Genomic DNA, 26,097 nt, shown 5'->3' with positions numbered 1-26,097 from the left:
TTATAGGACTTCCATTACACGTAATCCGTAGGCTCAATACCATAGATCACTAATGCCATGTTCCCGAAACCATCATTGTTGATCTAACAACTATGACTATTTTACTTGATCAAGTGTAACATAACATATTTTCTCTAAGAATAATTTAAAAAAAATACTAATATAACTTGTTCCATAATGATCAAACATGATTCAACGCTCTTCATAATATTCATAAATGAGGATAATTCTTTAGTAGAGACCAACATGGTATAAAATAACCTTTCGAAAGATAAATAATGTATAATAATCCCAAGGCTCAATTCCAACTTTTGTTGCCATTTTCAGGAGCACATAATTATAAACTAGTCAATGATGATAAGGCACATGCGATAAATGCACACAAGGACGAAGACAAACTCTTTCTCATGAAGACTAACCTTCACCCACTGCAACATGATTAATAGAAAACACTAAACTTTAAAGAGATTGAGGACAACCATCCCAAAGATAATGCACCACGACCAAGCCTTGTACTGAGCACAATGATAAATTTTCTCTCTCAAGGTCGAAATCTGAGACCAAGTACACGCCACTTGGTGCCAATTGAATGCAGATTTAGTGAGGACGTACCTTGGCAAGGCTCGATCGATGGCCTAGTACTACCTTCACTTAAACTTCCGGATTTTCATGTACCTTCTATCGCCCTCCCTGTCATATAGAATATGTGGAAGTTAACTAAATATATTTCCGAGTTGTGGAACATAATGTTGGCTATTGCGTTTTGCATCATAAGTGATAAGTTCTTCACGGGGTGTGCTACCACGTCCAAGTGGTATGTGGGTTTGTCGGATGGCACCAACACATCTCCCCCCTACTCTCTTCTTGACCATCCCATCTAGGGTTCTTGATTTAGATATTATTGTTAAAGGAATTCAAAGATTTATAGTAAAAAAAAAACAATAGTAAAATAATAATTGAATATTAAAAAAACTAAATATTATTATTATTATTATTTGATTTATTGATAGATTTATTTGAACACATAAACATTTGTAGTTCAATTTTATATCTAACAATTATACATTGGATTAAGAGGTGCTCTATAACCCAGTATAGGGGAGATGTGTAGGAATAATGGAAGTATGTCAACATTTTTGTAAAACTATTATGTAATGTAATGTAATGTTATGTTGACTTAGTCAAATTATTTAAAATAAAATTAAAATTAAAAGATAATAATTAGATCCATTCTATATTAGCTCCATTTTCTTATTTTGAATTTTATATCACTCTTGAATTTATATGAATTTTTATTAATTCACTTTTGAATTTATATGAATTTTTAAGAGCTTTGGGTTTATGAGAACTCATGGTATTGAGCTTTGGGTTTACAAGAACCCATGGTATTCATGTGGAATATAGCCTATTTAAAGGGGAAGACTCTAAGTACATGTGGCCTTCATATCCTAACAATTTTAATCCTTTTATATATTTTTTGAATTTGAATTTTTTTATTCTTTTAATTGGCAGTGCTTCGCAAACATGTGTTTGGCCAAACACATTATAAGGGAGATGTGTAGGAATAATGTAAGTATGTCACCATTTTTGTAAAACTATTATGTAATGTAATGTTATGTTGACTTGGTCAAATTATTTAAAATAAAATTAAATGAATATAGCCTATTTAAAGGGGAAGACTCTAAGTAAATGTGGCCTTCATATCCTAACAATTTTAATCCTTTTATATATTTTTTGAATTTGAATTTTTTTATTCTTTTCATTGGCAGTGCTTCGCAAACATGTGTTTGGCCAAACACATTATAAGGGAGATGTGTAGGAATAATGTAAGTATGTCAACATTTTTGTAAAACTATTATGTAATGAAATGTTATGTTGACTTGGTCAAATTATTTAAAATAAAATTAAATGAATATAACCTATTTAAAGGGGAAGACTCTAAGTAAATGTGGCCTTCATATCCTAACAATTTTAATCCTTTTATATATTTTTTGAATTTGAATTTTTTTTTAATCATTTTATATATTTTTTGAATTTGAATTTTTTTATGTTTTTAATTCACAGTGCTTCGCAAACACGTGTTTGAGTGTTATATTTATGTGTTATTAAGAAAAAATATTTAATTTTGAATAAAATTACAATATGAGTGTTATATTTTTGTGTTATTAAGAAAAAATAATTAATTGTTGCTTTTTGTGAAGTCCATTGGTTTTTTCCATGGCCTTATACACCGCAATAACCAATTCATTTTCTTAAATATTTCAATAAGAACATCAAGTTTAGGTTTCATGTGGAAGGTGAAAATAGTGCTAAGGCTATGTGTTGATTGGACTTGCATTCATAATTTTTTGTGCTCAAAAGAGTTTGATATATTTATTCTTGCATAACTAGTTGTGAATGTTATCATCATGAGTAAGTAGAGAGGCCATTACTAAAGCCTTAGTCGACCACAAACCACAATCACCTTTCTCACTACTTTATATGTATGCAAAACTCCTTCAAAGTATTCAGTATGAGCACCATAATAATATTCCAAAATAATGAGCTTAAATCCACATATACATTTTTAACATATTGATGGAATACTTTTTCCATATAGAATATTATATGGACTTTCTACAATTGGAACATATAAAGATGAACCTTATTCCCAATAATTTTTATATTGAGAATTAAATGAAATTTTTAAAATTTATTTTGAAAACAATTTTTATTTTGAAATTTAAATATTATATATAAACTATTTTTTAAGTTTAAATTTAATGTTTTAAAGTCTTGAATTCAAAGATTGGCTGAAAATAACCAACCTAGATCCACATATCCATATCCCCACACACATATATAAAAGGTTTACATATAATTTATTATTTTTTTTTCAAATATCTTCTCAATTTAAATTTAATATCTTGAATTCATGAATTTAGATTAAAATAAGTTGCATCGTTATATATATATATATATATATATATATATATATATATATATCTTAACTCTAGAGGGATTAAATTTATTGAGGTGTAAATTTCTTAAGAAGTGAAAAGAGATTTGATCCTTTTGAACATTTGTTAAATCCAAAATATATATATATATATATATATATAAACTAACAATAACATAATTTTAAAACATTTTGGTTATTTTTTATTATAAAATATTATATAAAATTAAATATGAGATAAGTAAATGATTTAAAGTTTTAAAAAAATTAATTTAAAACTATTGAATTAAAAATTAAATATAAATTTATCTTTCAAAATTTTATGAAATTTAATATATATAATTTTTTTTTAAAATAATAAAATTTATTATATTTAAAAATTATAAAATATTATTATCTAATGTATTTGATTAATCAATTATTTTACAATAAAAATAATAACTATTTATAAATATGATGACTTATTATTATTATAAAAAACCATGCATCAATTGAGTAATGTTGATTAAGATTTATTTAACATTTAATTAAAGAATGTGCAAAAAACAAATCTAAACCAACCAAAAATGTGATACAATGTTGGATGGATTTTCTTTATTAGAAATTAGAGATTTTGTGGATTTAAAGTTTGAGTTATTTTAAAATTTGGCTTAAAAAAAACTTTTTTTTTTTATAACATTTGTATTATAATGAAACTACTATCATGCCTAAAATTTGTAGGCAATCTAATTAGATTATAAAAACAAAAGATCTTTTAATACAAATGTCCCACTACAAAATTAACTATTATTACCACTCACCACTCAACCAAATGATTGAACATTCAACATTAAAAAATAAAAAACCTTAATTATTTAGACATTTTCATATGTATTATTATCTATATTCAATAGTTGAATTTTGATTTTCAAAATTTCAACAAAATTTTATTCTATTAAACCAAACTACAAACTACTATGGCGAATATGAATTATATAGTAAGATGCACTTTTTAAACCAACTACAAACTAATCGAATATACTTATAGTAAGATGAACTATAAATTTACTTACGAGAGAATATGAATTATAGTAAGATACACTTTTAAACCAATTACGAGAGAATGAATATGAATATGAATATGAATTGTAGGGGGTACGATTTTGGAATATGAATTACATAGGGAGGGAAAGTAATTGAGATAGATGAAAACAGTAGGAATTTTTTAATGCAAACAACATTCCATGGTTCGAGATCCTCAATGGACAGCGCGAGGACACAAAAAAAAAAAAACATAACGCAATACAAAATACACAATAGATTTCCGGTTGCACAACTTTTCCGGCGATAAACGGTTTCAGTGATGAACGCCAACGTTCGTCTATGTAAACGGAGGCGGAGAGATGGACCCGGCCAGATCCGTAAGCAGAATTCGAGATTCTGCAATCGGGATAAGGCTTGCCGTTCCAGGCCACGCTGCATATAACCAATATCCAATTCTACGGGCCACACGACACTCCACCATGAACTGCTGCTCCTCCACCATCCCAACCACTTTCCTTTTCGTCCTCCATTCTTCTACTTGTACATCATCATCTTCAGAGTCTCCTCGTCTAAGACTAATCCAAAACTCTGCCAATGACGACAGAAATTCGAAACTCCATTTGTTATTCGACGCATATGGTTGTGCCTCACAGAAGCGTTTCAAACCTCAAAAACTTCCTTATTCCCATTCCACTCGCCAATCGGGTATTCCTACGCTCAAACATTCACAGCCACAGTCGAGCAGCAGCCACTCATCCTCCGACCATACGCAAATGGGTTGTGAATCCCCAACCCCCTCAAACCCTCTGTTGCTGGTGTTCAAAGGAGGGGGCTTAACAAAATCTCCACAGGACAATGGCGACAGTAAAAGCAACGAGCTCAGCTCCGGAATGATTTCTTACAACGACAAGAACAATAACAAGAAGCTCTGGCTCTCCAGCAAGCTTCTTGTCCCGCAGCCAGTAGTGACAGGAAATGCATCATTTGACGATGCTTCTTCGGACGCCGAAGGGGAAGCGCCGGTGGTGGCAGTGGAGGAAGAGAATGAGGAGGGATTACGGGAGAAAGGGAAGATCTTCGTGGGTAATTTGCCGCTATGGATTAAGAAGGAGGAAGTGGTAGAGTTTTTCCGTCAATTTGGGCCCATACAGAACGTAATTTTGATTAGAGGCCACGAGGACACGGAGAGGAATGTGGGCTATTGTTTTGTTATCTACGGTGGTGCTAGTGCTGATAATTGTGCCGCTAACGCCGTGGAGTTTGATGGAGTGGAGTTTCATGGCAGAGTTTTGACGGTGAAGCTGGACGACGGCAGGAGATTGAGGGCTGTAGCCGAGCGCAGACGGAAGTGGGTTCGGGGGATTGGTGGTGACAACGAACATCAACATTATCGTTCCACATGGCACGAGGACAGAGAAAACGCTTCCAAAGAATTTAAAAGGATTCTTGAGACTCATCCCCACAAGTGGCAGCAGGTCTTAAATGCATTCCTTAAAATTAACAAGGTAAGCCAATATACATTTTCACTCCGTCGCACTTTGTGACAGAAAAGTCACCACATCACTGCTTGCATAGTCATATGGAAAAAATTCTCTCTCTATCTCCCATACACTGCCATCTAAATCCACTAACATAGGCAGACTGACTCTTTTATACCAAATCATCATTTCACTACCCTCGTCTACACCCAGCTGTTGCCACTGCACCAAAAACTAATTAAATTACAAACATTACGGAAGCTGACTGTATCTATGGGATGGATGGTTTTAGAAAGATCTACTGACTAAATTCTTAAGTTGTGAACGAACCGTTAGCATTACCAAAGGTCGAATACCCTGCCGAACCCTGTTGAAGCACGGAAAGCCTCCTTTTTCAACTTTCAAGGGATCCATCAGGTTTAAAGTCGCAAATCTGAAATTTCACCCTTCAACAAATCCTGTTGATGCGGGGAAATGTCCCTTCTTCAACTTTCAGGGGTTTCACACGGTTGAAATTCCCAAATTAGAATTTTCACCCTTCAAGGATAAATCCTCGGGCTCGCGGTGCTGCCCATTGGATTTGTGTTTAACTCGTCTGATATTTTATCTTTTTGAAGAAAGAAAGAAAGAAAGAATTTATTTTAAGGTCCATGAGGCTAAAGATAGCCAATGAGACAGATTGCTTCTTCATCGGCTTGATGTATTCGGCTCTTTTTCTGTGAAGCTTCACAATAAATGCTCCCAGCTTCTCGACAAACCCCTCGCTAAAAAGATTATCCCAAAAGCTAGCTGCCAACATATCTGCATAATTTTCCCTGTTGTCTTTGAAGGCCTCACATTCTAAAATGAAATGTTATTTTGTTTCCACTTTTCTGGAAGAACAAAAAAAACGTACTCTTTCCTCCCACACTTCTTTTGGCCTTTTCCAGTGCCGTGTTTCACAACAGAGTTGATGAGAATTAGTCCTTAACTGAGCAATAAGAATTTTGGCTTTCCAAGAAATATTGGCCTATGTGTATGCTTTTGGTTGATGATTATGAGTGGGATTAAACACTTAAGTATAGTACTTTTTCGTTTTCCTAGCTCCTTATCCCAAGTATGCTTGTGGAACTTTTCCATAACAAAAGTTTTTATCTCTTTGCTGTTTATGGGACACGCGTTCAAGCAAATACCCCATTTACTAAACTATTTGTTATTTTGCTACATCCAAGTTTTTTTTCTGTTACACAATCTGTTATTAGAGACAACCTTAGGCCATCTACCCTCTTCCATTTGCTCAATTTTTTTTAAATACCTTATGACTCGCACCATAGCAATTGCTTCAATAGGAGCAGCCCCTGTTTCACTTAACAAGATAGCATAAGGAACTGCACTTTTAATCTTGAATTTGTTTGTAATCAAACGCTTTGAATTTTCTCAATATGTCTCCACTCCCTGTCGGATGTAGTGCTGGCTCATAGTTCACAATCATAGAGAATGACCGGAATCACTAGAAGCCCAAAAATAGTTTGAGTGTTTTTCCAGTCCCATAATATTTTAATTGTTTGAATTGGTGTGTGAATGTGGAAAGTACAATTGTAAAAGATGACTTAAGTAGTACAATGAAACAATACAAAGCTGCAAAGATAAAAAATCTCACCCTTTGACAGTTTCAAATATATCGTATTTGTCAAACACATTAAAATGCGAATTGAACATTCATAATTCAATGAATCTCATTCACAAGTAAATATACTCACAAATCAGCCATTGAAATGTTGTAGCAAAAGAAAGGACACCGACGGTCATCACAAATCCATTTGGCTTATATTATGTTTGCCAACATGGGAGCGTGGAATGCAGATTATCAATCTCCCTCCCAAGTGTTAATTTTTCATCACTTGTTTTATGCCGCAACTATTACTTCAACAAATTAATAGCATTCAATTTCTCTATTTCACTTCTTTAATTTTTCAATGACAGTAGAGCAATAGTAAATAGAACAAATAAACAAATGCACATAGAAAGACAGGCAGGAGACAAGAGACACAAATTTGGTCAATGACCAGGGCAAAACCCATTGTGGGGAAAACCCTTGCAAATCTTCTTCTTATTAGATTGTCTTCAAATATTCAGCAGAGAGAGTACATTATCCAATTTCAATTCAATATCCAAATAGTGTAAAAATGCCAAGCAATGGAGTCAACTGTAGTCAAATCTGTTTTGCCTGTAGTCTGCTCAAGTCAACAGCAGTCAACTGCTGTCAAAGAATGCCCTAACCAGAGATAGTACAACAGTCCAATAATCATCAAAGGAGCTCGGTCTTGGAGGGATTTATGCGGCCTTCTTTACTGAACAAAATGAGCCCAAAATAGTCCGAATTAGAACAGTCAAACTTGGTCAATATAGAGATGGTGCCTGCGGTCAACTTCAGCGATTTAGGGCTTCGGTCAAGGAGCTTGGATTGCCTTGATTTTGACACCAATGTCTGCGACCTACTAAAACAGAAGAAGTCACCCAAAAACGCAGTCATATCATGCTATTTAAGCCCAAGTCAATGCTGGTCAACATCCTGCAGTCAGCCCTATAATTTGGCCCAATCAGAGACAACTACCTGTACTTCGCATGAGAGAGAGAGGTCTTTCACTTCTGAGCTGTACAAACCAATAGAAGAAGGAGAGAGAAGATGTGTGTTGAGTGTATGAGATGCCTAATGAGGTTTGACGTCTCATATATTTATATGAATCCATGTGGGTGAAAAGACAAGTCGAATGGGCATCATGAGGCTACATAAATGTGAGGTCGACCTTAACAATTTTACATGAGTGAGAATAAATTAAAATTCCAACTTCTGCTTGTCCAAAATGGGTATCTTTTGGTCGATTTGGTCCTCTCGAAGAGAGGAATTTAATGCAACAATTATCTTCATCAAATGAGCTGTCCAAAGTAGAATTAACCCTAGTTGCATAATTTAACATTCTCTCTTAACTAGAGAGAATTCCACCTGTCAATTTCTGTCCATCGATCATCATATCCTCCTGTCATCATGTACCATCTCTGCTTGTCTCTGTTCATCTCATGCCGATCATTCTCGAATCTAAAGAAGAAGAAATGCTACAGGGGAGCTCCAACTACCACCCTGCCTCTATCATGATCGGGGAGATTTTGCTACCACCCGAAATCATCATCATCATCATTGGGGAGCCGTAGCTACTAGGCAAGACCAACCTACCCCAAGTGTAGGAATCACACTCTATCCCAAAGTCCCTAACAATAGGTGAGATCAATATGAGGATCACACTCTACCCTATTGTCCCTGATCATCCATCTTAACCCTAAAGAGTCAGATGGTAGAACACATGCATCCACCAACTTGGGCGAGATCCACCTACTGCAAGGGGTAGGGATCACACTCTATCCCAAGTCCCTCAACCCATTGGCCAAATGGGAGAGGTTATCCCACAGAGTGGGTAGGATGCTAACTGGGGCATACTCTGACTAGGGGAGATCTCAGGTCTCAACATCCTATCGGTCAAAGGTCTCTCATCCCCAGGAGCCCTATAGCTCCATTCCACACCTTGGGAGCTCAACCAAGGGGGAAGAGCATTGCTCAGTGTTCTTGATCAACTCGGACCCTTATTTGAAAGGGTCATCTCAACTAGTCCAAGTTGCTCTCTGAAGACCAAGAACTTCCCTTTTGGCAAGGCTTGGTGAGGATGTCGGCTATTTGTTCATCTGTTGAAATGTGATGGATCCTCTCTGCACCATGTCACGAATGTAATGATATCTGATCTCGATATGCTTGGACTTGTCATGAAACACAGGATTCTCGGACAAATGAATCCCGCTCTTGTTGTCGCAATAGATGATTGTCGTGTCCAGAACTGGCTCAAATAGCTTCCAAACAGCTTCCTCGACCAAACTACTTCACAACTTGCAAGGCTAGCTGCAATATACTCGGCCTCGACAGTGCTAAGAGCTACAAATTTCTGCTTCTTGCTCATCCATGATATCATGGCAGATTCCAGACTAAAACAACATTCAGAAGTACTCTTCCTATCGACAACATTACCGACCCAATTTGCATCTATATATCCATGTAGTCTAACATCTCCAGTGACATATCTTAGTCCAAGGTTAATAGTCCCACGTAGATATCTCAGAATGTGCTTGGCAACAACCCAGTGTACATGGTGAGGCTCGGTCATAAACTGACTCAAAGTGTTAACTGCGAAGCATATGTCGGGGCGAGTATTCACAAGAAACATTAGAGCACTAACCAATTGTCTACACTAAGAAGGGTTTGCTAGGTCTGGTCCAGCAGCTTCTCCACTCAGCTTCTTGAAATTCATTTCCATAGGAGTAGGCAAGGACTTGCATTCAACCATGCCAAATCTCTCTAGGAATTTCACACCATATTTTCCTTGTGAAAGGAAAATCTCGACTGGCTTTTGCCATACTTCTAATCCTAGGAAATAGTGCATCAGACCAAGGTCTTTCATCTCAAATTCGGAAGCCAATTTCCTCTTACATTCTAGAATGAGAGGGTCTGAACCTTCATGAATAACTCATCAACATATAATACCAAAATGAGAGGCATACCTTGGACTGTTTTGAAGTACAAGTTTGGATCAGCATTGCTCCTTATGAATCCCAGTTTTATCAAGAAACAGTCGATGCGAGCATACCAAGCACAGGGGGCTTGCTTCAATGCATAGAGAGCTTTCTTCAATCGACATACATGGGACTTCCAATCATGAACTTCAAGTCTTGGAGGTTGTTCAATGTACACTTCTTCTTGTAGCAAACCATGTAAGAAGGCGGTCTTCACATCCATTTGGTGGAGAGTCCATCCCTGACTTGCAGCAAGGGATACTATCAAACAAATGGTTGTGTATCGAGCCACAGGAGCAAATATAATGTTGTAATCTTCTCCCTCTTTTTGAGTGAAACCGCGGGCTACAAACCTTGCCTTGTATTTTTCGATGCTTCCATCAACCCTGTAACTGCTCAAACTAGCAGGGGATCTAAGGGGGATCCCTAAAGGGCAAATGTTAGGGCAAGGGCAACAAATGGAGACTTAGCCCACTGTCACCTCAGCTAAGGTTCCCTTCTATTTACGGACTTTCAGTGATGGGAGGAGACTCTGTTAAAATTGGCAACTAGGGCCAAACTCCATGTGGGTCATCTTATTTATGGCAATTGATATTTTTCTTGGATCCTTCTCATCGAGAGGTGTAGGATTGATCTAAAGATCATCTGATTCCGATAAGTATTCATGGAGTTATGAATTTATTTGTGTTATAAGACAATTCATCAAGGTCATCCAGCAACTAGATAAACCCCACATGTGCTCAACGTTTTAGTATAAATAAAGGTGGCCTTCAAGTCATTTCAACACACGTGGGATCTCTTCCTCTCTCTACTTGTCTTTGGGTTTTAGTACGAGGAGAGATCCTAAAGAATAACGTTGCCCTGGTCCAGAGGGTAGAAAGCCAGAAAAGCCGGAACTGCTGGAAAAGCCAGAACTGCTGGAAAATCCGAAAAAGTCGGAAAAGCTGGAACTGTTGGAAAAGCCAGAAATGCTGGAAAAGCCGGAACTGCCGGAAAAGCCGGAACTGCCGGAAAAGCCGAAACTGTCGGAAATGCCGGAAAAAATTGCCGGAATTGCCGGAAAAGCCGAAACTGCTAGAAAAGTCGGAAAAGCCGGAACTATCAGAAAAGCTGGAAATGCTAGAAAAGCTGGAACTGGCAGAAACGTCGGAAAAGCCGGAACTGTCAGAAAAGCCAAAAAAACCGGAACTGCCAGCAAAGTTGGAAAAGCTAGAACTGTCGGAAAAGTCGGAAAAGCCGGAGCTGCTGGAAAAGCCGAAACTGCCAGAAAAGCCAAAAAAGTCGAAAAGCCAGAAATGTCGGAAAAGCCAGAACTGCCGGAAAAGCCGGAATTGCTAGGACTGTCGGAACTGCCAGGAACTGCTGAAACAGCCGGAGCATCTGTTTCCGAAGGAGAGCAACATGCAAGGGACAACTAACTAACATTGAGACAGTTGTATGGTACTTAGCAACAAATACACCAAGCATGCAATGTTACAGCTTGCATGCAAGGGACAACTAGCATGCAACAACAAGCATGCTAGGGACAACAAGCAAGCAAGGTGCAGCCAACACATAGGTCAGAATGGCAACATGGTGCAGCAATGGCACATAATGCAGTGCAGTGATGGGTACAGTCATGATTAATGAAGCATGGTGAGATGCAGCATAGTGATGATGGGTGCAACATGGTGCAGCGTGGTGAGGTGCAGCATGATGACGAAATGCAACACAACGATAGGTGAAGGAGTCACCTTGGAGAATTAGTTGAAGCAGCATGTTTTCAACTGATCTCATGTATCATCTTCTTAGAGATGATCTATGCTCTTATCTGGATAAGTCAAAGTGTTGACTTCTGTTGTAAACGTACTATCTCTCTCTCTCTCTCTCTGTGCTGAATTATTGAAGAACATATAACAAGAAGTGATCAAGGGTTTCCCCACATTGGGGTTTGTCACTGACTAGTGCCACATCTTGTGTCCTCTTGTCTTGGCTTGTCTTCTGCGATTTATGTTTATGTTCTATCTGCAGTTTACTTTAATGCTGATGTGATTGCTAATCTGGAAAGGATATGGAGCTAATTTTGAAAATTGAAATAAATTGCTCTAAGCATAGAACATACCTAAAATTAACATGGCATCAGAGCTAAGGTGAAGACAATGCCCAAGCAAGAGTGAAAGAGAAATCATCGAAGACAGTTGGGAAAGGACAAAAGGATCGGTGGATTCCTCATCTCTCTTCAAATTCACCGAGGGTGAAGTCGAAGTAGAGAATATTATCAGAATGGTGCAGCTGAAGTTTTTGATGGCCTACCTAAAGATCACTTCATTGGAAGACCAGATCTCAAGGTGGAAGGAAAGGCAGATAACTAGTTCAGCCATTATATGAAGGAGTGTCTGAATGGCTGGGACACATCACTTGATGATGATAACAATCATTCCAGGGACATCTGCAATGATAAAGGAATGACATGTAATGCAGGTCATCAAGGAAATGGCCGACTCTTCATAGAAAGCAAGGAACCCCAGGTATGAAGAATCAAATGTTGTTTCTGATAAGATAAAGAAGCGTTATCTTGTATTGGCCCTCTCCTTCAGATTCTTTGGGAATCTGGCTTATAGATTGTAGTGCTTCAAGGCACTTCATCGGATAGATGGGTGCACTCTCTAATTTGGTAGAGATGGAAACAATTGTGGGATTATACTTGGAGCCGATGCCACCTATCCCGAAAAGGGTGTAGGGAATGTTAACTCTCAATTGAATAAGGGTAACTCGATTCATTTACAGAATCTCTTTTATGTACCTGATCGCAAGAAGAACCTGGTGTCCATCTAGAAATGGAAGTCAAAGGTTTCAGGGTGGCATTCATCGATGGAAAGGGATGTCTGAATTCAAGTAGAGCATGAAGGTACATGTCTGAGATGTACTGAAGGAAAATCTTATAAGGGGACCATTCCCCTCATGCAGCAGGTCCACAGGTTTGGAACAACCCGAGGAGTTTGAGATTCATGATCGGGAATCTCATGTATACAGGTGGAAGAAAGCCCTCTATGGCTTGAAGCAAAACACCCCGGGCGTAGTATGAGAGGATTGATAGCTGTCTGATGAAGCTGAGATTCACTAGGAGTGAAACCGATCCAAACCATTACCCGAAGGTTGTGGATGATAGACCTCTCATACCGGCACCTTATGAGGATGACCTATTTCTGACAGGTGCAGACCCTCTCATTTGCAGAAGTAAGAGGGAGTTGGATTTCGGATGTGGAATGATAAACTGCAAGCCTGTGACTACCTCAAGGATCTTAGCTTTCAGAAGTTATATGGTAGTGATGTCGGACCAGATTTGGGAAATGCCTCTGAGTTTCATAAACTCATTCGCGTTGATGTTCTTGGTGAATTTCCGTCCGGACATATGTTTTGCAGTTAGCATGGTGAGCTCATATTTGGTTGAGCCTCACTGGATTGGTGCCAAGAATCTTCTGAGATATCCTTGGGGCACAATCTCTCATGGATTGAGATACACTACCGGAAATATGAAACTGCATGATTATTCGAACGCTGACTGGGCAAATAGTGTGGAGGATCATTAGAGCACTTCTACGTGCTGGTTCTCTTTGGATTCTGCTTCGATATCATGGATGAGCAGGAAGCAAAAGTCGGTTGCTATAAGCTCCACTGAGACCGAATACATAGCTACGAGTATGATCTCGTGTGAAGCTGCATGGTTGCAAAAGCTCTTAAGTGGGCTGTTTGTACACATGATGAATACCACTATGATTCTTTGTGACAACCAGAGGGGGGATTTGATTATTTTGGAATCACGTATTCGATGATTGCTCTAGCAGATAAACATCAGATACTGCCTTATCTGCGATATGGTAAGTTGATGAGTGAGGAGGCTCCATCGCATTGAGACTGATGTACAGGTCGTAGACATTTTGTCAAAGCCCCGGGGAAAGGTCAATCTGTGACTTCCCGAACGACTTGGAGTCATTGAGAGACCTTCTTATAAGGGTCTTGCATGTTGCATGCATTGAGCTTTGGGAGCTCTGGGGGAATTGGGGTACTTATTGGAACAACATATGACCACAGGGCGACACACCCTCCCCTAGTGGTGCGCTATGAACATGATGATTAGTTCTTCTATGGGCTGGGATGATTAGTTCTCCCATGGAAACTGTGGAACAGGATTATTAGTTCTCCTGTGGGTCGGGATGATTAGTTCTCCCGTGGCGACTATGGAACAGGATGATTAGTTCTCCCGTGGCGACTATGGAACAGGATGATTAGTTCTCCTGTGGGCCAGGATGATTTGTTCTCCGTGGCGACTGTGGAACAGGATGATTAGTTCTCTTGTGGGCTAGGATGATTAGTTCTCCGTGGCATCCACTGACAGGATGATTTGTTCTCCTGTGGATAGGATGATTAGTTCTCCTGTCGAGGCATCCTACCCATGTAGTCTGGGACTCATGGGAAGTACCTCTCATCTGATCAATGAGCAGGGAAATGAGGATAGGGACCATAGTAGTACTATCGATGGACGCATCGCTGTGTCTACCGTACTCCCTATGCTAGGATGACCTCCATTGATCTGGGATCAATAAAACTGACTTCGGGTCAGTAAGAGTGATGTGACACACTCTCTTCAGATGAAACTAACTTCGGGTCAGTAGAGAATGGTATGAGACATTCTCGATCAATTCTTCTTCTTCATGGTTCAGCAGAGCAGAGCAAAGCAAAGTAGAGCAGAGCTCAGCAGATCAAAGCAGAGCAGAGTAGAGCTCAGAAGATCAACGCAGAGCAGAGCTTAGCAGATCAGAGCAGTGCAGGGCACTGATGGCAGAGATAGTACAGTCGGACATATGGATCAACGGATGGAGTTCTCCCTAGTTGAGAGGGAGTGTTAAAATTGGAAATGAGGGCCAAACTCCATGTGGGTCATCTTATTTATGGCAGCTGATATTTTTCTTGGATCCCTCTCATCGAGAGGTGTAAGATTGATCTAAAGATCATCCGATTCCGATAAGTATTCATGGAGTTATGAATTTATTTGCATTATAAGACAATTCGTCAAGGTCGGCTAGCAACCAAATAAACCCCACATGTGTGCAACGTTTAGTATAAATAGAGGTGGCTTTCAAGTCATTTCAACACACTTGGGATCTCTTCCTCTCTCTACTTGTCTTTGGGTTTTAGTAGGAGGAGAGATCTTAAGAAATAACGTTGCCCTGATCCAGAGGGTAGAAAGCCGGAACTGCCGAAACTGTCGGAAAAGCCGGAAAACCTGGAACTACCAGAAAAGCCGAAAAGTCCGGAGAAGTCGGAATTGCAGGAAAAGCTAGAACTGCCGGAAAAGCCAAAAAAGTCGGAACTGCCAGAAAAGCCAGAAAAGCCGGAACTGCCAGAAAAGCTGGAACTACCAGAAAAGTCGGAACTCCTGCAAAAGCCGGAACTCCTGCAAAAGCCGGAAATGCTGGAACTGCTGGAAATGCCAGAAAAGCCGGAACTGCTAGAAAAGCCGGAAACGCCGGAACTGTCGGAACTGCCAGAAATGCCGGAACTGTCGGAAAAGCCAGAAAAGCCGGAAATGTCGGAAAAGCCGGAAATGCTGGAAAAGCCGGAATTGTTGGAACTGCCGGAAAAGTTGGAACTGTTGGAAAAGCCGGAAAAGTCGGAATTGCCTAGATATGCCGGAAAAGTCGGAAAAGCCGGAATTGTCGGAAAAGCCGGAAAGCCAGCACTGCCAGGACTGCCGGAACTGCCTGGAATAGCTGAAACTGCCAAAACAGCTGGAGCATCTGTCTTCGAAGGAGAGCAGCATGCAAGGGACAACTAACTAACATTGGGACAATTGTATGGTACTTAGCAACAAATACACCAAGCATGCAATGTTACAACTTGCATGCAAGGGACAACTAGCATGCAACAACAAGCATGCTAAGGACAACAAGCATGCTAGGGACAACAAGCAAGCAAGGGATAACAAGCAAGCAAGGTGCAGCCAACACATAGGTCAAGATGGCAACATGGTGCAGTAATGGCACATAATGCAGTACAGTGATGGGTACAATCATGATTAATAAAGCCTGATGAGATGCAACATAGTGATGATGGGTGGAGCATGGTGTAGCACAATGAGGTGCAGAATGATGACGAAATGCAACACAATGATAGGCAAAGGAGTCACCTTGGAGAACTAGTTGAAGCAGCATGTCTTCAACTAATCTCATGTATCATCTTCTTAGAGATGATCAATGCTCTTATCTAGATAAGTCAAAGTGTTGACTTCTGTTGTAAACGTACTATCTCTCTCTCTCTGCTAAACTATTGAAGAACATATAAGAAGAAATGATCAAGGGTTTCTCCACATTGGGGTTTGTCCCTGGTTAGCGCCACATCTTGTGCCCTCTTGTCTTGGCTTGTCTTCTGCGATTTATGTTTATGTTCTATCTACAATTTACTTTAATGCTGATGTGATTGTTAATCTGGAAAAGATATGGAGCTAACTGTGAAAATTGAAATAAATTGCTCTAAGCATAGAACATACCTAAAATTAACAGACTCGATATGTATGGAGTCACTAATGAATGATAAGTCAATGGATATGAGTGACCCAAACCCTTTCCCAAAAAGTTTGAAGGATTGAGCTTGCTTACTTTCCAATCAAGGTACTATGTGCTTCTAGGGAAAGGAAGAGAGAATTTTGAGGGCTAAGTTTATGGAAATTGGCTTGTGAAGGAGTTCCCCAATCCCTAAAATCCTTGTTAGAATTGGTATCTCGTATGGTTCTTTAAGAATAGTCTTTTGAAGGAATGGGACCACACTGGGCCAAGTGGACCTGGTCTAAGGTATGAGGAAGGTATGAAGCAACCAATGGTATTCTTACCCTAGACAAGGTGGGGGAAAGGATCAAGGAAATAATTTGACTTGAAGATGTTGTCTTGACCCTATGAGGTACTAACCTTGGGGATGGCAGGGCAAGTTTTGATCTTGGAGCTAGGGCTTGACTTTTCTCCTAACTCCACCGTAGGAATGGCTTCAAAATTGGAGGAGAGTCAGAGGAAAGGCCAACGCAAGAGACCGTAGGAGATCGATTTTTTTTTATGGCTAGCTTGTCGGGAAATTGATGCCTTGGGTACCCCAATGTGGCTAGTCCCGGAAGGATGTGAGAAAATATGGATTTTAGTGACCACCCTTGGTAGATTAGTGCCTTAATCTTTGGGAGAATGGAGTCTATGTTGAGTAAGAGTAGGATTTCTTGGTTCCCAATCAAGGAGGCCTCAAGATCACTTTGTTTGCCTTCTAGGTCAAGAAGAAGCAACCCTGCAGCTTTTATACTTCGATGTGCAGTTGTGCAGCACTAGGGCCATCATTTTCTCACTTGGGTGTTGTCACGCTTGTCCCTTGAGACAAGCCTAGGTGCACCATTCCGTCACTATTGTGCTTGCTCCAGAAAGAATTAATAAAATGGCTCAGATGATCTTTATTTGTAGTGCTTTTATGGGTGTTTGCTGATTGTGTCTCATTGTTGGATGTTGGTTTGTTTATTTGCTTTGTATATCACTAAATTTCCTGGTTAGGAATACTATAGTGGTATCAGAGCCTAGATCTTGGCTCAGCCGTGGGGAGTTTCTCCTACGAGTGAAGAGGACCAACAAAATATTACGTACAGGAGGCAGAGGTATTGGAGCAGAGAAAGAGAGTTGGAGATCACTCCAGACACGGAGGACAGGGGAAAGGCAGTGGTAGTAGAGAACATGGGAGATCCCAAGAGCAGGGAGGAGATGGCCTTTGACAGCCTCTTGAAGGCTCTAAATGATTTAGCGAAGGGGCAAAAGGAAATGCTAGACGAGATCAAAATGCAGAACCGGGAGAGAAGCACTCCTAGGGGGTTTCTATTTGGAGAGACTTCGGGGCCTCTCAACAATTCAACCATCCTTCACCCACTGCGCAGCCTCCATCAACGAGTGGACCAACTCGAGCTACACTGCCCTCTTTCGTGCCTTTGGCACAGAATGAACCAGTAGGGGTCGAAGATCCTTCATAGATGGGAGAGCACTTCAGGGAGTGGCAGTCCATGGGAGTAGACTTCAGGGAGGCACTCTCTTTCAGAGATTTCTGCAAGCTCAAGCAGAATGAGAAGAGCAAGAGCTATGGAGGATAGGGCACGCAAAGCTATGAGTTGCAACGTACTATTGGTAGGGTGTACCTCTCCACATACGATGGCACTGCCAAGTGCACAACTCGGACCTAGGTAGAGAAGATGGACACTTATTTCCAACTCAACCGAAAGATGGAGCTTGAAGCCATCAAGATGGCCACGCTGCACTTGGAAGGGGAAGCTCACGATTGGTGGTTTCATGGCTTGACTACCTTAGGGCATGCCAATGTGACTTCATATGAGGAGATTACCAGGAGGGTGGTGTAGTGATTTAATCAAAGGGATCCAGACTCCGAAGGTTAACTTCAGGGAGCTAACCCAACTCAGACAAACGGGTAACCCAAAGCAGTACATATTGGAGTTCTTGAGAGTCTCAGTGATGGTGCCAAACCTATCAGATGCTCGGAGGGTGTACACCTTCATAAAGGGCCTACTTGAGCCCCTGCGTGGACTGGTGAAGTCATACAGACCCTCCATGCTGCAGGAAGCAGTGACATGCTAGAGATTTGCAGGGGGCCATCCCCAAAACACGAGCACCCTTCCCTGCACACACTGCCTACCCCCAGAAGGGGAGTGATACTAGGTCACCACTACAGAGAGCAGTCTAGAGGCATGGGTAGCTTGATGATGAGACCCAGAGGGACCTCAAGAGGAGGAAACTGTGTTATACCTGTCAGGAACCCTGGTCACCAGGCCATTGGTGCACAACTGGCAAAGCCCACTACATCGAGGTCTTCTCAGATAGCGATCAGGAGGACGAGGTGGAGCTGGAGTGTGGTGTGGGAGATGGTGAGAGTTCGACAGAGAGGGGACCACCACCACCACCTCCACATGGAGGGGCATCCTTTGCTCCATTCAGGGGAGTCCTTGCTTCTTTATGTTGGGTCCCCAAATTTCTGACATTGAGGATTCGAGGTACGATACAGGGGCAACGTTTCTCAGCCTTAGTTGACAGTGGGGCTACCCACAACTTCGTAGATGCCTAGTTGGTTCAGAGGAGGGGCATCACCACGCAAGAGTTTGAGGGCTTTTCAGTTCTGGTGCTGGGTGACCGAACTATGCAGTGCACTCGGTATGTTCCCGCCTTGACTGTGACCATGGGGAAATACTCCATGACAAACCATTTCTTTGTGGTAGATGTGACAGACACCAGCGTAGTGATGGGTGTCCAGGGGCTGTACTCCCTTGGACGAGTTACCGTTGATTGGAAGAAGCTGGAGATGGAGTTCATCGGGATCGGATGGCAAGCTGGTGGTCCTAAGAGGCATGCATTTGTACCCACCACAAACAGTCTCAACGCATAGGATGGACACAGATTTGCGACATGGAGACATAGCGTGGGTAGTAGAGCTGAGGGTTTCAGAGGCTGGGGGACAAGCCCAATCACCACCCCCAGATATACAGGCATTGTTAGACAAATACTCAGCGGTATTTGGGGACATTCCACGAGGGCAACCCCCAGACAGGGGATTCGGGCACACCATCGAGTTGGAGCCTGGTGTGCAGGCAGTGATTACCACCTGTTATAGGCATCCCAAGGCTTATAAGGACGAGATTGAGCAAGCCATCAAAGAGTTGTTGGCATTGGGCCACGTCAGGCCGAGTTCCAGTACCTTTGCTTCTTCTGTAGTGCTGGTGAGGAAGGATGGAACCTTGCGCATGTGCATCGATTACTGGGCGCTCAACAGGAAGAGATTTAGGAATGGATGTCCATACCCCGCATCGATGATTAATGGATGAGCTTACAGCAGCCAAGTACTTCTCTAAGATAGATCTGCGTTCAGGATACCATCAAATCAGGGTGAGGGATCACGACATCCCCAAGACAACCTTTCGATGCCATTATAGGCACTTCGAGTTTTTGGTCATTCCCTTTGGTTTGACCAATGCCCCGGCCACCTTCCAGTCATGCATGAACCATGTGTTTCAGAGGTAGTTGAGGAGGTTTGTAGTGGTGTTTTTTGATGACATACTGATATACAACAGGACTTGGGAGGAGCATCTCCAACACCTGGAGGAGGTGCTGCGTATTTTGGAGGAACAACGGTTTTATGCCAAGCTATCCAAGTGTGAGTTTGGCCTGATTGAGATGCTCTAATTGGGGCACATTATTGGCATAGATGGAGTGAAGGTACATGAGGTGAAAATATGGGCTATTCGAGATTGGTTGGTACCCAGAGATGTGACAGTGTTGAGAGGCTTCTTGGGCATTTGCAAATATTACGAAAAGTTTGTCAAGGAGTTTTTGCAGTTAGCAGCTCCTCTCACGGATTTGACTAAGAAAGGGGCTTTCGCATGGACAGATGGGGCACAATCAACTTTTGATTGCGTCAAGGAGGTGATGAGTAGTTGTCCAGTGTTGTCACTTCCAGACTTCTCCCAGCCCTTCACCATGGAGTGTGATGCATCAGGAGAGGGAATCAGGGCAATATTATCTCAGGATGGGCACTCCACTGCTTTCGAGAGCCGGAAGCTCTTACCCCATGAGAGGTCATATTCTATATATGATAAGGAGATGTTGGCCATTATGCATGCCTTGGCCAAATTTCGATAGTATTTGCTGGGTAACCGATTCAAAGTGAAGACTGACCACAATAGTCTTCGCCACTTCATGGGGCAGCAGGGCCTCAATGACATACATCAGAGATGGGTCAACAAGGTGTAGGCCTATGATTTTGACAGAGTATGTGTGGGGGAAACACAATGTAGTGGCTGATGCCCTATCCAGGAGACTGAAAGACCTCTCACTCATGAGCATTTTGCTGAAATTTCTAAGTCTGATACGTTAGAAATCCCTACTGCATTATTTGGTTTATTTCTCTTACTTGTTCTTTTCATTAACTAGTTATTTATAAATATAAATACCGAAAATAAACACAAATGCAGCCTTAACACATATACAGACCAACAATTGAAATAACTGAGACAATCGCACAAGGGACACCGTTATTTTTGGACAATTGTCCCCGGAAAAACCCAATGCGGGAAAACTGGTGCAACAGATATGAGGGTTTTATTATTATGCAGTTTCTGAATACAACTAGGGTGCCAGAAATGGCTCACCCAACAAAGAATGCCCTTGACAGAAGTACCTCTCCTTGGAGATAGATATTCCGACTGATTAGTCACCAGATGAACGATCCCAAAGCAACTACGACAGCTCTTTAGCTGGACAGTGAAAGCTACTCCAAGCTTCTCTACTGCTTTGCGTCACTCTGCAGGGACTGCATCACCCTTCCTAGCTCACTAGCACTCAGTTTGCCCCACGAAAAATCTCTCGGTGTTGCCTCTTGGCCCTACGTCAGCTTTGCTAGCCTCTGCGCAATGACTGAAGCCTCTGCGTCAGCCCTCAGACCCTTTGTGTCACCCACGCTAGCCTCTTCAGCCTCTGCGTAGCTCCCAGCTACCTCTGCGTAGCACCCAACTGCGTCTGCGCCTCTCCAAGCTCTGCGCTATCTCGTTGGCACTATCTCTACCTCTCTGCTATGTATTCTCGGCCTCGTGTCGAACTGCCCCTCGCTGCAACAGATCACTTGGTTCGATTCTCTCAACGAATCCCCGCTCCATAAAATCGAACTGACTTATCAATTTGGTGTATCTCTAACTGACACTCAAGCCTCCTCTTATACTTTTCATGTTGAGTCTTTAACGACCGAGATTAAGTCCCTAATCAACGACTAAGATTAGATTTGGCTTGATCCACGTCATTTAAAACATTCTCACCGAGTTTTATATTAATACCCATTAATATTTTAATTTTCCTAAGTTTAGACTTGGGAACCCCACTAAAAATATTAATTATTTTAATATCTCTCCAACTGGGTGGAATTTCCCCAAACCATTTATGGGTCTTGGAAACCTTATGTGCCTTAGCCTCTCCACCAATTTTCATGGCTAGAGCACATCCGATGCTACCACAAATCAACACATTTGCCATGATTGGAAGGCCCAGTTGCTGGTAGAGTATTCCAAAGATAGGAGGACATGCGAGATTCCGGAGGGGACCCACGTAGATGAGAGTGCTACCGGGTGATGGACGAGGTCATCTACTACAAAGGGCGCATATTTCTGGTTCCCAGCTCGTAGTTGAGGGAGAGAGTGCTCCAGGCAACACATAACTCGCCATTGTCAGGGCATCAAGGGTTTAGAAAAACATACATGGCAGTCAGGGAGCGTTTCACATGGAAGGGCCTCAAGGGGGACATGTTGAGACGCGTACAGGAGTGTGAGACATTTCAGAGGAACAAAGGGGAGTTGATCCACCTTGCTAGGTTATTGCAGCCGCTCCCCATCCCTGAGGGGAAATGGGAGAGTATCTCCTTGGGCTCCCCACAGTGCAGGGCAAGGATTGCATCTATGTGGTAGTTGATCGGTTGACTAAGTATGCCCATTTCTTCCCCATCCCGACCCGGTATTCAGCTTCACAGGTTGCAGAGCCGTTCTTCAGAGAAGTCTTCTGGTTGCATGGGCTTCCTAAGAACATAGTGAGTGACCGGGACAACAGGTTCATGGGAGGATTCTGGCAGGAGCTCTTCAGATTGGTTGGTACTGAGCTCACGCCTAGCACGAACTGCCACCCCCAGACAGATGGCCAGACCGAGCAAGTTAATTAGTGCCTGGAGGGGTACCTTAGGAACTATGTGACTGGGCAACAGGGGGCTTGGATTCAATGGCTGCACTTGGGCGAGTATTGCTAGAACGCTACTCATCACATGTCCATCAGTATGACCCCTTTCCGTGTCTTGTATGGTTATGATGCATTGTATTTTGGAGACAGCCGAACCCCAAAGGCCAAAGATTGGATCATGGAGAGCCAAGACATTCTCAAGGCTCTCAAGGACAACTTAGTGACAACACAAAATCAGCAGAAGATGTATGCTGACAGGCATCGAACTAAGAGACACTTTGAGGAGGGAGATTTGGTGTATCTCCGGTTACAGCCATATAGACAGTCCACCTTGAAGCAAAAAGGGGCAGAGAAGCTACAACCACATTTCTATGGGCCGTACAGGGTGGTCAGACGAGTTGGAGAGGTGGCTTACTGATATGAAAATAGGGCTCTTAGGCTTCTTGTTTAACTTACAAGAACCTCTCCCACTTCCAAAGCTTTAAAATTTTCCCAAGTCTATTTGATTAACCAATGCAGAATTAAGAAATGCTTGAAAATATGGGTGTATGCTTGCATTTGTTTTCAACTGATTACTTGCTTTAATTTCTGTTGTTATGCTGTAAATTAGTGTGCTGATACTGATGTATAAATACATATAGCAGTAAGAAAACAACAAAGATAATGCAGTAAGAAAACACACACAGAAACAATGATTTAATTTGGAGTTTACCCAAAACTCTTGGGCTACGTCTCCGTGAGTTCTAGTCAACTCAACTAGGCTCTCAGGGATTATGGTATTAGTCTTTTTTTACAAGCTCTTGGCCCAACTCCTGCTGTTCTTACACAAAAACAGTGGGTCCAAACACCATTTAATCCCCTTGGCTCTTGAAGCTCTGGCTTTTGCCTCTTGGCTCTTGGCTTTGGCTCTTTCGCTCTTGTTTCTGGCTCTTGGCTGTGACTCTGGCTCTTTGGCTCTGGTTCGGGCTCTTGGCTCTGAATCTAGCTCTTTGCTCTGGCTCTCTGGCTTGCTTCTTTCTGCCTTCTACAACCTTTAGCTCCCTGGCTTTTCACTTGAACTTCAAGTGATCCCAAAGGCTCCCTCAATTGCTCTTTTGCTTCTGCGCTGCCTCTTTGGCTTCTATGCTGCCTCTTTGGCTTCTGCTTCACAGCAAAGTCCCAACAGCAACCTTCAATAGCAACTCGGCCACTATCAACAATTCAGTCGCCCACGTAGTAGCTCTTTGGCTCTCTATCGCTCTGCTCTCTCGGCTCTCTGCTACTACTATTTTCAGCATTTAGCAGCAAACAATAACTTGGCCACCGTTCAACATCCTAGCAGCCCTTTGTCTTTGACATTCATGGCTTAAAAGCCAAATCGCGCTGCCTGTTGGTTCTCCCTTTCGGGCTCTGCAACTTCCGACCATGTCTGCTTGAATCCCTTCTTTGGCATTCAATAATCATTGTATAACGCCCTTTAGGCAGGCGACCACCTATTTCTGCCACAAATGAGGGCAATCGGCGCTTGAAATCATTAGTAACAATCGTTCTATGTTTACATAGAGAATGCTGTGAAAACACGGGAAATCCGCATAAAACACAATATATCGGACTTGAAACATTCATAATCCCGCTTTATAGCACCATCGGGTCCGCCTGGGGATCGCCATCACATATCGCAATTGGCCTGCTCCTTGGTTTTCCCTTTGTATTTAAAATACATTGAAAACAGTGAAAATTAACGTAAAATGGCTTTGGGCGGATCTGAAATCATATATATTTCCATTTCGGAACCCTTTCGGGTTCGGTTTACATCACATATCGCTTCCACTTTGTATTTTCGTTAAACAACGAAATATACGTAAATACATTGAAAGTGGCATTGGGCGGATCTCAAGATCCATACAATATGATTGATAATGTTATCGGGTCCGGTTCATCGGCTCGCCCATATATATATGTATATAGATGTGTGGCTCTGCTCCATTGTAACACGCTAATGCGATGTTGCAATGCGACAAATCGTAATCGCAAATCGCTCATGCCTGAGGCCTCTTCATTTAACAGGGTCTATGCCAACGCCGATTGCGATCCGCCGATATCGGCGATCGCACATTGGCAAGTCACCGTGCCTGTGGGTAAGTCCTTTTCCTTTGGATTTAAGCGATGCGATATTTCGACAATCTCATGTCGCGATGCCTTAAGACCTGAGGTTCCTCCTGTATATAGCCATCCGCCGATGCGATATCAAGGCTTCTTAGACCAATCAGAGTGGGCCATGTGGCCCAATCTCGACCTGCCATGTGTCAATTATGGATTGGCCTGTGAGCCTAATCAAAATTTTCAATATAGTTCAAAATTTAATGAAATTGCTTCATTTCCTAAGGACATTGGACAATTTTCATTTTACAATAACTCCTTCATCCGGAGTCTGTTTTCGCCCATTCAAGTTGCGTTGGATTTAGAACGAGGAGATCTCTGCAATGAGACTATTCCTGAGAGCAGCCTGCAACTTTCATTTTCCTCTGATTTACAAAGGATTTGTGCCATTTGGCACCTTTTACCTCTTGCATGAAGTCTTTTAGACTTAGAGGTTTATCTAGTATCCATTTTTGGGTCACGCCTTTCCTCTAAAAGAAATTTTGGTCTCCAAAAGACTGATATACTGATCTGAACAGTAAATGAGAGTGACTCACCCTCTTCTTTCAACCTCCCTCCATTTGCCTTTGCATAGTGCCTTTAGACCAAAGTTTCTGACCACTTCCCTTCTCTTGGATGGGCTGGTCTTCCTGAGAAGAACTGTCTTCCTCCTTGCCTCCCTGCAGAACTTCTACTGAAATTGTCATAGAAGGTAGTTTGAGCTTCTTTGCCTTGATCATTGATCCAAGGTGGTTCAACAAATGTGAAGTACACCTGCTCCACAAAACTTTCATTTATACCTGTTTGACAAGCTGCCAACAACAACTGTTAACAACAACAGGCATACAGATAACAACTGGATGGACTAACTCCTGCTTCAACAAAAGAAACAAATTTTCACAACTTGTGAACATTTCCATGTCTTATATCTACATACAAATGATGGACTAGATAACAAGCCCACAAAACATGCCTTTAAACAAATGACCCTTCAAGTCAAACATGTAGAAAAAGACCATTATGACTCTTTGTCAAAAGATGAAACTTTCATCATCATCTCCATTTGGAGACCAAGTTAACTTCTTTCAAGTCAACATGACATCACATGCATGTCAAAGCAACCAACCCTGCAAGTTAATTACACATACATGTTCAAAAACAAGGAAATCATCGACATCCC

General features: G+C 41.5%; 1 protein-coding gene across 4 annotated transcripts in view; it reads left to right on the top strand.

The window, feature by feature from the left end:
• The first annotated feature begins 4,251 nt into the window (after positions 1-4,251).
• LOC149191613 (pentatricopeptide (PPR) repeat-containing protein) overlaps positions 4,252-26,097 on the top strand; it is a 343,363-nt gene continuing 321,517 nt past the window's right edge. For 3 of the 4 annotated variants that reach the window (XM_089404360.1, XM_089404362.1, XM_089404361.1), the window contains exon 1: positions 4,254-5,466. In XM_089404360.1, the coding sequence (XP_089260486.1) occupies positions 4,321-5,466 (1,146 nt within the window). In that variant the 5' untranslated portion in view covers positions 4,254-4,320. Of the gene's footprint in view, positions 5,467-26,097 lie in introns of all 4 variants that reach the window. The other variant, XM_089404363.1, reaches the window with a different exon arrangement.

The sequence above is a fragment of the Pinus tabuliformis genome, chromosome 2_2 (assembly GCF_031772625.1).
Source record: "Pinus tabuliformis cultivar Carrire ecotype Pingquan chromosome 2_2, CPIR1, whole genome shotgun sequence".
Taxonomy (NCBI): Eukaryota; Viridiplantae; Streptophyta; class Pinopsida; order Pinales; family Pinaceae; genus Pinus; species Pinus tabuliformis.
This window is presented reverse-complemented; position numbering and strand designations above follow the sequence as displayed.